The 17,004-nt window shown below is 48.4% G+C and overlaps 1 protein-coding gene across 1 annotated transcript in view; it reads right to left on the bottom strand.

The window, feature by feature from the left end:
• Positions 1 to 17,004, bottom strand: part of TXNDC16 (thioredoxin domain containing 16) — a 40,690-nt gene that overhangs the window by 19,566 nt on the left and 4,120 nt on the right. The window contains exons 3-14 of the mRNA XM_049828554.1: positions 15,153 to 15,356; positions 14,118 to 14,200; positions 12,922 to 12,995; positions 12,546 to 12,620; positions 12,090 to 12,211; positions 11,478 to 11,568; positions 9,572 to 9,728; positions 7,935 to 8,101; positions 6,803 to 6,863; positions 5,297 to 5,438; positions 4,341 to 4,487; positions 3,793 to 3,852 (exon numbers count right to left, since the gene is read on the bottom strand). Coding sequence (XP_049684511.1) covers positions 3,793 to 3,852; positions 4,341 to 4,487; positions 5,297 to 5,438; positions 6,803 to 6,863; positions 7,935 to 8,101; positions 9,572 to 9,728; positions 11,478 to 11,568; positions 12,090 to 12,211; positions 12,546 to 12,620; positions 12,922 to 12,995; positions 14,118 to 14,200; positions 15,153 to 15,321 — 1,348 coding nt within the window. The 5' untranslated portion in view covers positions 15,322 to 15,356. The remainder of the gene's footprint in view (positions 1 to 3,792; positions 3,853 to 4,340; positions 4,488 to 5,296; positions 5,439 to 6,802; positions 6,864 to 7,934; positions 8,102 to 9,571; positions 9,729 to 11,477; positions 11,569 to 12,089; positions 12,212 to 12,545; positions 12,621 to 12,921; positions 12,996 to 14,117; positions 14,201 to 15,152; positions 15,357 to 17,004) is intronic.

Raw genomic sequence — 17,004 nt, 5'->3', positions numbered from 1 at the left:
TTTCTGCAATCCTCATTTTAGGTTCTGCTTTGCAGCTCACATAAGGAGTTTGCTGCTGTTCTGCCTTGTGTCAAAATCATGTACAGAAAAAGCAAGCGGCAGCACAGAGCTAAGGGTCTGCAATTCCACTCAGACAGTCAGGAGCTGTCAAAACACTCCCCGAGAGTAGAAATGGTTTGTGTCATTCTCCAGGCTCTGAAATAACATCTCAAATTAAAAGCCTGCCCCTGGATTTATTTCACACCTCTGATCCAGTATAACTGGTTTTCATCATCTCTTACCACATAATCTTGTGTCTTGCCCAATTCTGAAAAATAATGACATGGAAATAGGGCTTTGATGTGTCATTAAAATTGAGTTGCAAGGCTGCTCTAAGGTCCCTCAAATATGAGTTTTAGTGTTTGGATACTACCTCGGGGGATTACGTATCAGAAGTGCTCCAAAGGAGCCCCATCTGGCCTGAGGAACAGCTTGTACAGGATGATCACTCTCCCAACACAGTCTGCACCATATTATTAATTACTAAACGAGCATATTATTAATTAGTGAACGAGCAGCAGTTTCAGGAGTTGAGTAACTCAGCAACTGGTTGTTCAGCCCTGTGGTCACTGTTGCGCTGCTGGATGGGAAGAAAGGTGAAAGAGAAACCCAAGATCCTACTGTTTCATGATTTTAGGTGCTACTAAAACTGGCAACAGCAAGAACCTCTGTCCTAGGGGTCTTATAAAACCAGGACGAGAAAAATCATCAGTGCTACAGGGAACAAGAAAAATCAAGAATCCCTTAAATGTTTAATCCTTGAGCTGGTCCAAAGGCTACAACATGAAAGAGAGTAAGTTATGTATGAAGTGCTGCACTTCAAGAGGAGGAATCCCATACAGAATGGGAAATGACTACTCAGACAGCATCACATAATAGACTCCTAAATCCTTACTTCAGATTTAGGTTCCATGAATATACATTGCTAAATCACACAGGTGATTTTCATGCCTTTGAACTACAACTTCAGATGCCTGTCTTTGGAAGTCATTAGACAAGAAGACTCCACAAGCACAGAAGAGGGAAACAGAACTGTTTTTAATCACAGTATATTGCTTTTCTTAGATACTGGTTTTCTCTCGTCTTTGCAAAAAAGGCCACACACCTAAGAAATGCTCAGCACTGTCTCACCTTCACATCCTCTTCCCCTGTCCCAAGGGTACTGCTTCCATAAATTCACATCTTGCAGATGAAAACAAGAGCTGCAGCAGTTAGCCCCAGTGGCAGCGAGAATGGCATGCTCTTGCTGCAAGAGTAGAAAATGTGCTCAGTTCAGCAAGACAGAGATGCTTCTCTTTATGTCTTGCTAGATTGGATCTCTCAACAAAGGGAAAACACTTGGGGGGCTATAAACTTAATTTTGTGATGATCTGCTGAACATCTGTTACTGGATGATTCACAGGGTCATTCCAGTCTCCAACCTCCCCCATGCCCTTGATCTCATACTGCCTATTCTCTGTGCCATTTTGCACAAAGAATTGGCATCAAAAGTGGGACCTGGTTCTGCAACTCAAAATGTGCCTCTAGAGTGAGTGATTCATGCCTCAGACAGCTGGTCTTGGCTTTTCAGCCCTTAGGAAGAAAGCTCCACCCCAGAGAGCAGACAGAAATACCAGCGCTTCTGGGGAAGCTGAGAGATTGCCCCAAAGCCATACCCTGTGTTTTATTCTCAGTCCTGCATAGCTCAGGATCTTCTTCCCAATCCAGACTTCTGTCCCTTGCACTGCTGTATCTTCCCTCATCCTGGCCATCACTGAGACCCCAGGGACCCCCATCCTTTTAGGTCTTCCAGCTCCCCTGGTAGCCCGCCTGTGACTGGGGGTCCCTCAGCAGCAGAGACAAAGGATCTCTAGATCTCCTAACGCAGCTGTTCTCCATCCTTTCCAAGGCCGCAGCAGGGAAAGCAGACTGGAGTCATTCCACAGGTCACATCTGGCCTGGGAGTCTTCGGTAGGACCTCACTGATCACAGAGGAAAGGCCCTGACCCCAATCAGTTCATAATCTCTGTTGAGAATCTGCCTGTGGCTGCTTCCATGTACCGAGATTGTTATCAAATGATTCAAAAAACACATGGTGAAAGCCTGACCACACAGAATCAGCCAAGGTTTGGCCACTGGCTCAGGAAGAGGCAGGGTTTAACACACTGACTCTCCCACGTTGCTCCTTTAGCTTGTCTGACTGCTGGGGAGTCTAAAAGAAACCCCAAACCATCAACAACCATCACATCTCTAACAACAACCACCCTCCCTGACCTTTCCTGTTTATTCCTGGGACTTCAGTCCAGATCAAAGCTGCTGGTGACTTTCCCTTCATGCAAACAATGAATGCAGAACCGCTTTCATCCAAACCACAGCACTGTTCGCAGCATTCCCAGGAGGGTTTCTTGTAAGCAGCTCCCATTGCATCTGCTTCCCAGAAAGCTGGCTGGGTGCTCTGCTGCTTCTATACATGTCCCCCCCTGCTGAGACCTCAGCCTGAATCCTGCTTGCACTCTGCAGGACATGTCCCCAGTCCCAGGGGAGTACCATCACTAGGAGAAATGAGCCTTGATGAAGAAGAAAAACCAAGGGAAGGCACCGGCCACCCTCAGGGGTGCCAGAACAGCTCTCACCCAGATCCATGCAACTTTTCCACTGGGTTGCAATGAGCTGGGGATGAAGACACCTGAGTGTACCCTGCAACCAGGGCAAGAAAGAGGCACCTTTGGAGGAGATTCAGCCCATGTAAGAGTGATGGATGTGCCGAAGAACCCACCTCTCTCCACTAAGAGAGGGATGGGGCTGAAGACCTGGATGAAGCTGAGTTGGGGCTTACACTGCTCAGGAACTGCTCAGACCCTCTTGAAGGATCTCTCCCTCCTGCCTTTACTACCAGACTACCCAGTGTGTGCTGTCCTTAAGCGTTGCTGATTCTTTACCATCACATGTTATTTATGGAGTTCTGTGGCCGCCTGCAAGACTTCCCATGTAATTAAGCCAGTCTCCAGGCCCTGAAGGCACCATCATTGTAAATTCTTTCTCTGACACCATCCTGCCTTGGTAGATCTGGGCTTGCCCACACCTGTCTGTCACACTTTCCACCAAAGCCGGGGCCAATTACTGCTCCTTTCCAGATCAAGTACTTCCAGGGACAGGAGATCTGATGTGCCACCCAACACATTGATTAGCTGTGCAGCATGCAGTGCATCTCTTTGGTCTGTGCAGGACCTAACACCAAGGGGTACAAACAGGACCCTGTTTCCGTGATGCAGGCTACAGTGCCTGCTGTTTGCCCCTCCTTGCTCCAAAGCCCACCCTGTGTCACCCACTGCCGCTGATGTTCTACCCTGGCCCTCTCCATATTCTTGGGCATTCATCACGTAGTCACTGTGCCCACCAACATCACCATCATCATCATCATCTATCACACTGTCACTGGGCCCACCAACATGGCCACCACAGCTGCAAGGCAGTTTGGGCAGCTGGTGTGTACCAATTTACACCAACAACATAGGGCAACTGCAGAAGGCTGCATTCCCAGTCCAATGACTTTATAGAGGCACAAATGGATGACAAAGATCCCTAAATAAGAAACAAAGGACTCTTCCTAAGCAACCTGATGTAGGTACGCCTTCCTCAAGAGTTTGAGGGGAAAAAAACAGTCTATTCTGGGTGAGGGAGTGAGGTACCATCGGTATCCTCCCAGTCTTCTGGTTCCTACTGCCAGGGCAAGTGCATACCAGCTGTAAAGCACTCAGACCTGTGGCACCTTACCTTTCAGGTGATCAGCCACCTCGGTGTAAGACCGCAGCACTGCCAGGGACACTGCCTCCCCTGAAACACAAAAGAGACACAGCCCTGAGGGACATACAGGTGACAGACCAGCCCCACCTCGCACTCTGACAATGTCATGTTATGATTCTCTGCATCCTAAGGTGCTTCAAGCTCTGAAAGACTGAAAGAAATGAGGGAAATTGGACTTCATGCTTCTGTGCAGCAGACAGCAACCACATTGTCTAGGCTATCCCATGAGCCCATGCTACCACAATTTACCCTCTTGTCCTACATTCGGTCCCTGTAAAATGAAGGTTAAAAACCTATGAACATTGATATCTTTATACTGAGAGATACTGTCTTCACACAGTATCAGTCAATGAGAAGAACTGATTTAATCTGATTGCTAACAGTGGGTGGAGGCCCAGCAGGCACGACACAGCACTTACTTATCGTTTAAACTTGTCTACAGCATCACCACATTATGGAAAGGATGGTGAGCAGCGCAAGCTTAGAGAAGGGACAACCAGGCCACATTTCATACTCACAGCTGGCATAAAACAGCACCACTGTCCGGGCAGTCTCCAAGAGGGCAGTGTGGAAGGTGTCCTCCGTCAGCGCACGGATCTGCTCCAGGGGCAGCTCTCGCTTCTTGTCCCTGGAAACTGCTTCCACCACCTGATCATCCTGAATGTCTGCAAGGGACCCACAGCTGTGCATGAACACAGGTACGCATGCAGGGCAGAGGGAACGGCAGCCCCCTCGTGCCACCCCATCAGCCATGTTTTTGTAAGCCAGCACCTCTCAGCAGAGACATGGTGACTGTCAGCAGGGGGCTAACTGCCTCGTATGGGGGAGTAGAGGCACAGACACACATACAAAATCATTAAAATGCACTTATGCCATCTTACACCAGTTGTGCCCTCTGATTTGAACACTATTCTTTAAGCATGTTGGCTCTTCTAGGATCCTGTGTCACTTCTTTTGGAAAACAAAACCAATTTTGTATGGAAAACAAATGCATCTTCAAGGACATATTGTAGGGCCAGTGTTCTCTCCCTGGGGAAGGCAAGTCTGGAACAGCTTTTACAAAAACATGTCTCAAACGTTTCCAAAGGGACTGACAATTCTAAGGCTCTCTTCTGATGCTTGAAGAGGAGACAGTGTTGGGTGCACTTTAAATCCCTCATGTCTCTGAAGCTGGACGCATTCAGGCAGAAGCACCCCTGAAACTCATGCAGCACTTCTGCAACTGCTCCTCTAACAGCTGCTGATTTTTCTCCCTGGTGTTTCCCCTAAAAATTATGCCTGTCTGTCATGAAACTCCAGTGATCTGCAGAGAATGAAAGAGCCACTTTGTACAACCGTGATGTGACTGTGATGGTTTGCCTTGGATTTGCAAAAGTATGCTCTAATGCTTTAACATATGCCTGCACGTCTCTAGCAGATGCTGACTGCATGTCCTATCTGATGACAATCAGCTTTTCACTGTTTAGTTGCGCACCTTGATTGTTATTCTCTTTTTCACCCTCATCTTCCTCTTCCTCCTCCTCATCCTCCTGGATTTGTTCGACCTTGCTCTTATTTTCCACCAGGGTTATAACTTCATCAGTGTCTTCCAAAACCAGGTATTTGATTGGCACTCCCTAAAGAAAACAGAATAAATCAGTGGGAGCAAAACATCACCCTGTGCCCACTCTGTCTGCAAACCAAACTCGGGGCTGATGGGGCACCATCACCCAACTCCTTATTTTTGGGGTATGTCAACAGATTCCTAAAGCTGCCGAACAGGGAAGCTTCTGGGGTGCGTTTCCTTGGCCTGGTTTCACCTGTGCATGAGTTTTTCTCACTCCAGACTGACGTTTCCTTGCAAGGAAGTAATTGTGGCTATGTGGGATCCTGTGGCTGGAGTGGTGAAAGCGAACACCAGCTCCACCTCCCAGCATCTGAACATGGATCTACTGTTGCAAGGAAAAGTCCAGTGGCCAAAGAGTGAAGGGGGGGGAGGTACAGGCTCCCCTTGGCTCTCCCCCCTCTAGAGGGTCAGGCTGGGTCAGAGCAGCCCATCACAGCCTGAGAAACTGGCACAAAAAATCCTTTATCTGATGGAGCTGAACCAAGAAAAGTACTCCCAAGTGTACACGGGCTGCCAGTCCATGGAAAGAAAAGAGCAAAATGTGTTTCTCAGAAATGAGACCTTGTCAGCTTAAAACCAGTTCTGGCACTGTCTCAGCAAAAGGCATTTCAGAGAAAATGAATTTTATAATGAACTGAGAGAAATGACAAACTGCTGGCACCTCCCATTGTCTCTAAGAGGAGAATCACAACATGCACATCTCTCACCAGGGCATGTGAAGCCCTCAGGGGATGCTCAGGTTCAGGTCTGATCCTGTATCTTTGCAATCATAAGTGTGACAGTTCAGGTAATCTGGGGCAACGTGTGCTCCCTGGCATTTGTCGGCACCGAATTCCATCTTGCCTCACAAGCTGGGTCAGGTCCCTCCAGAGTTTAGCTCATCTTGATCAACCTCATTTCACTTACACTCTGTCCTTTTCCCAGATCACTGCCAGAGGAATTTGGTTACATCAGTTCAGTACAGACCTGTGGTTATTTGCTCTTAGTTTCACACCCATTTCCTCTCCCATCTTTTGAATGCCTTTCCTAAGGGGACAAGGGCCTTTAGAAGTCCAAATCTTCAGGGAATTTGCACTTGGACTACTACCTTAGGTAGTTTGCAACCTTGTGTTGCCTTAAGGTGTAGTGGAGATGTCACCCTACGTTTTGAACCCAAAATAAACTCAGTATTTTATCTTTACCAGCAGGCACAATTGCTCTGCAGTACCAACCTCAGGCAGTCCCATCATGCATCTAAGGAAAGACACTTCCCCTTGAGCTTCTGGGAAGGCTGTCAAATAACAATGGAGCTCAGCATTACCCCAACACCTCTCAAGAGCGCCACGCCCAGATATGGAAATAAGAGTTGTACAATAAAGAAATCCAGCATCTAACCTCATCTGGTGTCTTGAGAGCAACGTTTGACCGGAGCAGAACATTCAAATCTACGAGGTCCCTTCCAAAATACAAAGTGAACATCAGATGGTGCGATGTGCAAGGTCACACCCCCATTCAGCCTGGCTGGCTGGCAAGCCCACCTCTCTCAGCAGCACCATGTCCTCACAGAGTCGTGCTTCAGGGCCCCCGAGAACTTGCAGGAACACAGAATCAATGTCAGTGGTGGAGAAATAGGCTCCAAGTGACCTTCCAGTGGGACTGCACTGTATAACCTGCCTATTTCACAAGGGGCTTGGACTCCCTTTCTGTGATCCAGGTCTTTGCTTCTGCACTGGTAGCCACTTCCCAGTGCAGCTGCTCTGCTGGTAGACTTCAGCTCATCAGTAAATGCAGCCAAGAAGTGCCTCAACAAAGGGAGGTACCATGGTGGCAGAAAGCTGGAATAAGAGAGCCCACACCCATCCTTCCTCTACCTCCTCCCATTTGCACAGCTGCCAGCAGACATCCCCAAAGGCTGTGCAACCATGCCTACAGGGGCTGCACACCTCCTTTGGCAAGAAACCATGGAAACATTTGTAAACACAAGCCAGTCTGGTGTATGCAGGCTGCTCCTGAGTCCATGGAGCAGAGATAAATAGCTGGTGGTCAAGCGTGCCTCCTGTCCTCCTGGGGAACAAGCGTGCTGGTGTAACTCAGAGAGCCCTCACTGATGGAGGAGGCATCGCTTACTGAGCGGAGGCTCCCATCGCATCCCAGTACCCAGGCACCCAGCACCCACAGTCCACCTCCTTTACTGGATGTCCTTCTGCCCTTAACTTGAAGGCAAAATACAAGCCTTCCATCTGTGCTAAGTTTCCTTTCCAAAATCTCTCTTAGTCTGACTGTTTTTCCACTTCTAAGTCAGCAAGAGACTCAAACATTTCTACACTTCCAGCCAGTCTGAAACCAAACTAATCTTATTCTGGACAAGTCCTTAAAAGTGACATCCTCTCGCAGGACATAGCCTAGTTTTACTGTTTCTCATACAAATGTGAATAAGCCCACTGACTATCATCCTGGCAGTGGAGAAACCAAGCTCAGAAACACCACAAAAAGCAAGAAGAACCCCAAAACACCTTAGAGCAAATACCTGGACAAAAGGGCAACTCCTGCTTTTCCCAAGAGCTGCCAGGCCACAAACTCTGCTGTCCTCCTGTCAGCCTCATAGGTCTCTTTCTGGCTGAGGATGAACACAAGTGGTAGCCCAAGCTGTAAGTGAACGGTGGAAACCTTCTCTGGGTCTTCAGTGACCTCTGTCTGGAGAAGAGACATGGTTATACTGCAGCACATCTCCACACCGTTGAAGGTATCTCAGCTCTTCTTCTGCACAGCCCATGCCACCGTGTGTTCCCCAGCCACAGAAATAAGGACACCCTCGAGAAAAAGCCTCCAAGCCTGATTCTAAAACATCCATTGAAGCAGAACCCACACAACTCCTGTTAAACTGTTCCAACCTGCCATGACCCTCCCTGTTAGAAACCTGGGCTTTATTATGCATGTTCTTTGTGACTTAGCAACTCCAGATGTCAAATCTCCATTACTTTTTATTTACCTGGCATCCATGCCCCGGGGCATTTTGAGAACCCCGGCCGCAACATGCAAGAGCTGGCATCCTCCCCCTTCCTGCCTTGGACATGCTGCTTCATGAGAGCATGGAGCTGCTTAATGAAGTGCCTTCCTTCCATGGGCCTAACCCAGGAGGCTGGCTGAAGGAGACACTTCCTAGCTCATCTCCTCGTCCTTTCGGCTGGGCAGAGATGCCACCAGTGGGAACTGGAAGCCTGCTGAAGTTCCTTCCCCCATGGGAAGAGATGATAGGAGGGAGCCTCCAGTCCCTTGTGCTCACGAAGGCTTGAATGACCGATATCGAACTCCCCAGGGTGCTGAGCCTGCTGTGGGGAGCCTAGAGGAGCAGCTAAGGACTTTGGGTTTGTCTAGTTTGGAGAAAAGGTGGCTGAGGAGTGACCTTATTGCTCTCCATACTGAGAAGAGGATGTGGAGAGGGAGGTGCTGAGCTCTTCTCCCTGGTATCCAGGGGTAGGACACATGGGAATTGTTCAAAGTTGCAACAGGGGAGGCTTTAGACTGGAGTTTAGGAAGAATTTCTTTACTGAGAGGGTGGTCAAACATTGCAACAACCTTCATATAGAGGTGGTTGATGCCTCAAGCCTGTCAGTGTCTAAAAGGCATTTGGACAACACCCTTAATAACATGCTTTAACTTTTCATCAGCCCTGAAGTGGTCAAGCAGTTGGACTGGATAATTGTTGTAGGTGCCTTCCAACTGAAATAGTCTAGTCTGTTCTACTGTATTCTGTTCTGTTCTGTTCTATTCTGTATGTTCCAGTGAAGTCTATCTTACTCTATTCTGTGCTATTCCACTCTATTCTATGCTATTCCACTCTATTCTATGCTATGCTATATGTTCCAGTGAAGTCCAAGGGGCACCTCCACCCCATCACCACTCATGGTGCTTACAGACAACTAGAGGAGCATACATTGGTGCCAGGCCTCCCTGGAAAGTTCTAAGCAAGCAGAGCAGGGCAATGGAGTGTTGCTCCCATCCAGCCTCATGCCTGTTCCTTGCTTGGACCCAGCCTGGGAGCTTTGCCATTAACTTCATGGAGAAGGGGCAGCTTTGCCTTCTCCTCACACCTCCGTCATCCTCACAACCACCCCAGCTGCCCTCATTTCCACAGCCCAAGTGGCTCCTCTTTCCCAGTCATACCACCAGAGGAGCCCCCATGAGCTTGAGGTGCCTGTGGATGTTGAGCATCGTCAGAGCCTGCTCCATGGCTGTCCTCCTGCAGGGCTGCGCCAGGTCTGTGGTCTGCTGGCAGTGGCAGAACAACAGGCGGGCAGAAGACACATCAGGCTCGTCATTGCTGTGGGAGACAAAACAAAAACCGTGCTGAGCTAGGCATCCACCGCAGGGTTTTAAATGCCCTGACAGAATGACCGTGTTTGTTGACATGTTTTACAGGGCAGATGATCCTCAAGTTCAGAGTTTGGCAGGCTTGTGGGACCTCTTCAAGAGCCCCACTACTGACAGGTACAATTGTGTCCAGGTGCCTTTCAGAATTGTGCTGAACGTCTAATGAAGCCCCTGGCTCACCAGGTGTAAATGACCCCAACTCCAGAACAGTTGGCCCAGCTAGAGAAGGACACAAATTAAGCTTTTCTCAATGGGACCAGCCATGCCACTGCAGTGGAGACCCTGGCAGGAGGACGAGCGCTGAAGTCTACAGCTTTGCTCATGTCTTTTACCTCACTGGTGACATCTTACAGACTGTATAAGGAACATTCCACCTTTTGAATAGGATTGGTTTTGGCTGTGCCAAAGGAAGCTGTGAGATGGAGTTCCCTGGATGGTTCCCTGGTTAGTTGTTTCTGCTCTGATACCATCACTGGTGTTGGCCTGTGGGTTAACTGTGGGAAGTCACAGTTCCCACACACCCATTCCTTCCCTCTAAAACAGCAAGCACCTTCTTTGTGAAGGGTTTTAAGATGTCTCTATGGGAGAGTAGAGCATAGTATTAAGACCTCAAAGCCTGCTGCCCCGTTTGGCTGAAAGCTATTCATGTTGGTGAAGTTACCACCATTTCATCAGCTAAGGAGATGACCTGCTGGTGTCCTCTGGGCTTTAAGCAGAACGAAGCCAATTCCTGTCCAAATGACAACCGTGCCATCTAGTGGCAGCCACAAAATGCTGTCCCTGACCATGATCCTGCAAGGATGGGATGGCACCTCAGCGAAGGACCACTTTGGTGCCTGCCCTGGTGTCACCTGTGAAAGCAGGCGAATCGTTGTGTAAATGCTTTGCTGAAGATGCAACATGCTATGTGATATTCCCACCTTCCTCCCTCTGTTTCCTGACTGCAGTAGGTCCCATCAGCAGCAAGTCATGTTGAAGGATCTGCCCTTCTAATGCAGCTCCTCCCGCATGGGAAGGAGATGGCCCAAGCTGGATGGGAAGTCCCAAATACATGAGCAGTGTCTCGTGCAGCTGAACTGCAGAACTCACTGCTGCTAGAAGTTGTTGAGATGAAAATTAAAAATGAGTTAAAAAAATTCTGGTGGCTGTTAACACCATGATACAGGTTCAGCTCCCATCTCTTGAGAGTCCTGAAACCTCTGACTGCCAGAAAACAGGAGGCTGCAGGCAACACATCCATTTCCCCATACCCCTTGGGAAGCACCTATGGCCACTGCAGAGGTAAGATATGGAGCTGGGTGGGCTTTGCTCCGACCCACTGTTGCAGTTCTTACCCTTCTCAGATGGCCAGACTTGATCATCAAAGCACAGGGCTGAGTGTTTTAAGACTAGAACATCAGCTATATCAGCCTTCCTGAAAACCCATGGCTGAGGTTTGATCAGTCAGCTGCAGAAGGGAGACAGTGGGCTCTTCTCCTATAAAATCCCATTCAATGAACAGTCACAAATGGCATGGCTAGTCCCAGTCCAGGAACACAAGCAGCAGCTGGTTTTGGAAAAGCAAAACAGATCTGACTGTCCACCCTTGGCATAACATTCTGATACCATCCCAGATTTGACCTGGGAATCTGAGAAACCAAGAGTAGAGCAAACAGTGCAGGGGAGCAGCTCTCCCTGGTGGGTGGGTGTTTGGACATACCTGGTGTCTTTCAACAACGTTGCCTCAGTTGTCAGAACAAACTGGTGGACAGTCCCATAGACAAAAGCTGCCTCCATCACAGCTCTGTGCTCTGGAAAGAGAAAGGCAAAATGAACTCATCTCAGCTCCCTCCAGATCTCCCTCTTCATCCTTCCCAGTTCTTATTATCAATACCCAGGCTTTCACAAACTCCTGGTAGAAAGTCATAGCTGTCTGAAGACACGCTATGAAGGTAACCGAGTAACTGGAGCTGGACCCAGTTGCTGATCGCCAGTAAACACACAGGTGGTGTATGTGAATCCATTCTACTGCATAACCAGAGATCTGCCTGCCTATGGGTTTATTTATTTTTTAAGACAGCAGCCACTGGCTTGCTTTCTCTCTCAAGTCCGTCTCTGAAAGTTTATGCTCTCAGCAAAACTTTTCTGGTGCAACTGATCCCTTTGGAAACACAGCAAGACATACAGAAGTGGAGAACCTGTGTGTGGGTGGCCCTTTCAGGCTTCCTTGATCCTCTATTTGCAGGATTTTGGGTCAGAAACCCAGCTTCCTTGCACCTTAGTAAAAAGGGCTCTGGGAGGAAAGCAAAGATGAAAAGCTGAGTGTTGGTACCTGCTGTCCCAGTAGCTGGTACATAGGCAAAGACCATGTTCGACCTCCCTTTCAATGAATTTTCAATGTTCTGAAGATCTGCCAGTGTTTCAACATATTTAACTTCGTTAAAGAGCAGGGCACTGAGGAGTCAGAAAAAAACTCATTAGCAACTGTTTTCTTTTAACAGCGAATTTGCAGCCATATAACCATGATGGAAAAACAACGTAAAATTCCAGCTTCTTGCTGGCAGATTGACAATTCACAGCCAAGTACAGCTGCCCAGATGTGTGCTGGTAAGTCATCTCAAGGGCATAGATCTAACAGGGTCAAACCATACCAAAGAGAGAAGCAGCCTTCTGCTTGGCTGAGAGCAGCCTTTGGAATATGTGAGGTTTGTATTTATACAAAACTTTGTATCAACAAGTGAAAATGGAAAGTAAAGGATTCACAAAGATGTATCTAGTCTGTACTTACAACAAAACGTTAGCAACAATGGAGTTCACGTCAAACAAGGCATCAGTGGGGAACTCTCTGATCAGCACGTTACCTCTAGGGAGGGAAGAAAGAGTATCACCAAAGAAACTACAAAAGATTAGCTACACATACTAATTTAATCTTCACTCTGCTGAATACTTCAGCAGAAACCTTGGGAGGTTTCACACTGAGGACAAAGCATCTACTTTGCCTGTGTTGGGCCTTTTGGGGGTACTTTTTGCTAAACCCTCTATGTCACTGCTGTCTTCATAGCGCCTCTCTTCCTCCACAGACATCTTTGATCACTGACAGTGTTTCCTTCAAACATTTGCACTGGAAAGCAATCGAAGTGTGGTGCCCAGACAGCCCCCCTCACCTGAACAGGTAGGCTTTCCTTAATGTGTTTTCTTTTACACAGTATCTTGAGACATCCTCTTTGGGACAATTCACCTAGACATCAAAAGCATGTAATTAGACATTCAGCTCCACAAGTGGCTACAAACATACAGCACTACAGTTTTCTTCCATTCGAGAGTGTAAATACAGTCTTTCCAAACCTGCTGGGAGAGAAAATACAATAAAATGGAGTCCAGAGATGGGTACTGGAGTTTGTACTTCAGTTCTCCAGCTCAGCCTGCCTTGATTTGGGTCAGATGGGATCAAGAGATTTTATGTTCTGCCCAGCATATTCAAAGTGACAGATCACTGCTTGCTTATTAAACTCAGCCTGTATCTGGAGGAAATTAAATACATACACACACATATAAAAGCACTTCTTATAATCTCATTACACTTGCCTAAATTTGTAATTCCCTCACCTAAATCTGCATAAAGTTTCAGCTAAAAAACCCTTTATATGAAGTATTTATTGCACTGAATTGAAAAGAAGTGAACCAACCCATCCCTCAGTCTTTGCAGTTTGAGCTGGCAGGAGGGAGCTATGGAGAGAGTTGGGCGCATCCCACCTGAGTGAGACGAGCGGGCTGATGCCCTCCTGTGCAGTACGCTGGGGAACTGTACTCTTCCTTGCACCATGCCCATGGGTACACAGCAATGGCCAGGCAAATCCACGCACCTCATGCAGCTGCTGGGAGGCCAGATTAGATCAGCCACCTAAGCCCAGTATGTGGGGTGGCCCATGAAAAAGACCGATCTGTGAGAAAAATGTGAGTAGCTAAATGTCCCCTAAACCCATGAATGCAAATCAAAGTGCACAGGTTCATCTACTGAGACTGAACTGGCAGGCCAGGAGCAGCTCAGGGCTGCCCCTGCCTGACCCACAGCACTGCTGGTCTTCTGCCTTGCTATGTTTGGAGACACAGGCACAACATTGAGTCTCTCTGGGACACAGGAACCTGCCCATGTCCCGCAGGCAGAAAGCGTGATGCAACCCACAAGCAGCAGATGTAAGGCCAGAGCAAGGGATAAAATGGGATGTCCTGGTCTGCCACCATCTGCTTTCTTGTGGGGTGCCACTGCTGTCAGTCCCCAAGGTGGCTCTGCCCACCCTGCAGGAAGCCCTGCAGAAAGAATCTGCAGAAATAGCCTGTCCCACTCCTCGTCCCCATTTACCTTCACCACCGAAATGCCATAGTCCTGGAGGGCCTCGGCCGAGTTCTCAATCTGCTCCAAGAAGGGCTGGGCACCAGGAGAAACTGAAACACAAAACCCCCTGGTTTCCATCCCTTCCCCTTATGGATGAGGAAGATGACAGTACCTTCAGAGGAAGCACTGTCTGTACTCTGGCATGGTAACAGCATGCTAAGGTCCCCATGCAAACATCCCTGGGACATCTGAGAAGACCTGAGCAGGGCAAACAGGGAGCTGTGGCATGCTGCCAGCAGAGGTACCTGTGGGGATTTGGCTGGGGGAGACAGTGGGACTGGGACTGGTTTTGTCAGATGGGTGCTGCTGTGCTGGGCTGCAAGTCGCAGAGTCAGGAGCATCCTCCTGCCACGCACTGGGACAGTGCTTGACACAATATGGTCTTGGTCTTACTCATAGAGTAAGTTATTTACTGAAACAAGACTAATTACAGGCAACAACATGAATGCCCGCAGTCTCACCTCCTTCCTTTCAAACACACCCAGCCTCCCAATGCTGATGTGGGAGCTGTGTTGGTGTCTCAGCCCATACCGATGTCTCTGGGAAACCATATCTGGGGGCCATGAAGGAGCAGAACAAGAAAGGCAAGGCCAAGGATCTCCTTCTAATTCTTGACAGCCCTTAGCTCCCCTGCATGCAAGGGATCCCCCTTTCCCTGGGAGGTACCATGGAAGAGAAACCCAGCCCCTTTCAGGGTACAACTTCTTAGGAGGCTGGGTTTCTCTTCCATGGTACCTCCAGAAAATCAATGAAATGCTTTGAAGGAGTGTACCTGGGGACACAGCCAGGAAAGATCCCACCCCAGGAGGTCTCTGCCTGTCAGGAGCACTTGGAGCTTTGCAAATACGGATTTGCCAGCTGAGCTTGACCAGCTCTTCAAAATCACTTTGGGTTTACAAATCTCAGGAATTGCCTCTTCAGTGTTCCACTTTTGCACACACCCTCACACAAGTGTTTGCTGAAAACCCAGGCTGATGTAAATGCGTACTGTTAAATACATACCACTATGGCTGAAATAACTCAGGGATGCTCTGCCGGCTTGTAGGCTACCGAAATACTTCTGCGGGCTCAGCTCCTGCAGCAGCCTCGCACTTCCCTGTGTTGGGATGGAGGAAGCACAGAAGAGCAGGAAAAAGAAGGAAGAAACCCATCTGTCCTTTTGGGCTGACATGGCTGTTACCAGCTACAGGCACGGGAGAGTCACAACTGGGAAAAAAATCAAAAACATATATATGTATTTTATATATATATACAAACATATACATGAGTGTTTTCTGTTTAGGTAGGTGCAGCATGATTGTAATTTCCAGATGTGACACAAACATCTCGAGGACATCATGAATTAGTCACCAGAACAGCAGGTGATTCAGTCAACTGTAAAGATGACAGTAAAGGCCATTCTCTTTCCTCTGAGTGCTATCTGCAAGTGCACGGATCCTCAGTGCTTTCAGTTTAGGGCTGTTTTTCTTCCCTCCTTTTTTTTGTCTTTCGAGTCAAACAGAAATTACATGTACAGGCAGAAAACAGTGACAGTATCATACAACCTCCCCTCCCCCTCCCCCCCCCAGCTGTCTCAATTCTTGTTAAAAAGCTTTGAGGATGCCACTATCATTATATGCGCCACTGAAAGAGGTGTTCACAAAGGGACAGGCCATATTGGTCACTTCAGACCATGCCAAATGATGTGCCTGCCCCATCTCTCTGCCATTTGAGGTTTCAGCTACACCAAAAGGGAGAGGGGTTTGTGCAAACTCCTGGGGCTTGTCATGCCTGGCTCGGTCCAGCCTCACGTTATTCTGACATCGGTGGCACAGGAGAAAAACCCATGACCCACACCAGGCTGCAGGGCAGTCCTGGCAGTCTCTCTTCCACCCCGGGTCTCCACGTGGAGCTGGTTAGGAGAGGAGCCAAGGAAATTTCTGAGATGTTTCAGAGAACGGAGCAGAGACCAAGCGTGCAAGTCAGCTGCCAGGGTTCACCAGCAGCCCTCCCCAGGCTGCCCTGCCACAGCTGTTTAACTCTTCTTGCTCAGATTAAGGGGCTCAGGAGAGCTTCATGTGGACAGCCACCACAGGATGAGAAAACACCTTCTTCCCACTTCATTCCCCTGTTTAATACCAGCTTCCTTCACAGCCTGCTCTTCAGGTATTGGTCTTTGCTGCTGAGTGTGCTGGAGCACGGCTGGCCCCTGGTCAACAAAGAGACAAAGCCAGAGTTGAAGCCATGTAGAAGCTGTTTGCTTTGCATCATGAGCTGCAGCTGTTTTCGTTAACAAATGCCCCTGTGTCCATGGACTGTCATTCCCTTCAACACCCTGTCAGATGCTGTCAGCTTACTATCGCTGTTCTGTGATGAACCCAAACTAAAATGTTCAAAAAAAAGCAGCCAAAGTCCCTTCGCTTTGCTCCAAGAGCGAGGAGTTAGTGACAGCCAGGCATGCTCAACCTTCACAGGCTCCCTCTCATGTAGGTGAGGGGTTTGGATCGGGCCTGAACGGCACAAAGGAACAAAGACAGGGCTAAGAAAGGCATGAATTTTTTTCTTTTCATCTTAAAATCTCCAGTTCTTTCCAGCTTTGGGAAGTGTCAGGCATTTCTGGTCCTTTGCCCTCCCATCTGTTCCTCTGGCTTACAGAGGGGACAGAGATTGGGGTGGGGGGGGCAATGTTTATTAAATGACAAATTTGGCTACAGCGGGGTGGAAAAATAAACTCAATTGTGGCGTGTGGGAATCAGCCCAGGTCAAATGGGAGAGCTTATTGTCAAGGAGGCAAGAGGAGCAGCCTCTAATGACTCAAAGATTTCACAGCATTATACCTGGAGGAGGGTGCCAGCAGTTTAAAAACACAATTCCA

Source organism: Accipiter gentilis, chromosome 25, assembly GCF_929443795.1.
Source record: "Accipiter gentilis chromosome 25, bAccGen1.1, whole genome shotgun sequence".
Lineage (NCBI taxonomy): Eukaryota > Metazoa > Chordata > Aves > Accipitriformes > Accipitridae > Astur > Astur gentilis.
The sequence above is the reverse complement of the archived record's forward strand: the minus strand, read 5'-3'. Positions and strand labels throughout refer to the sequence as shown.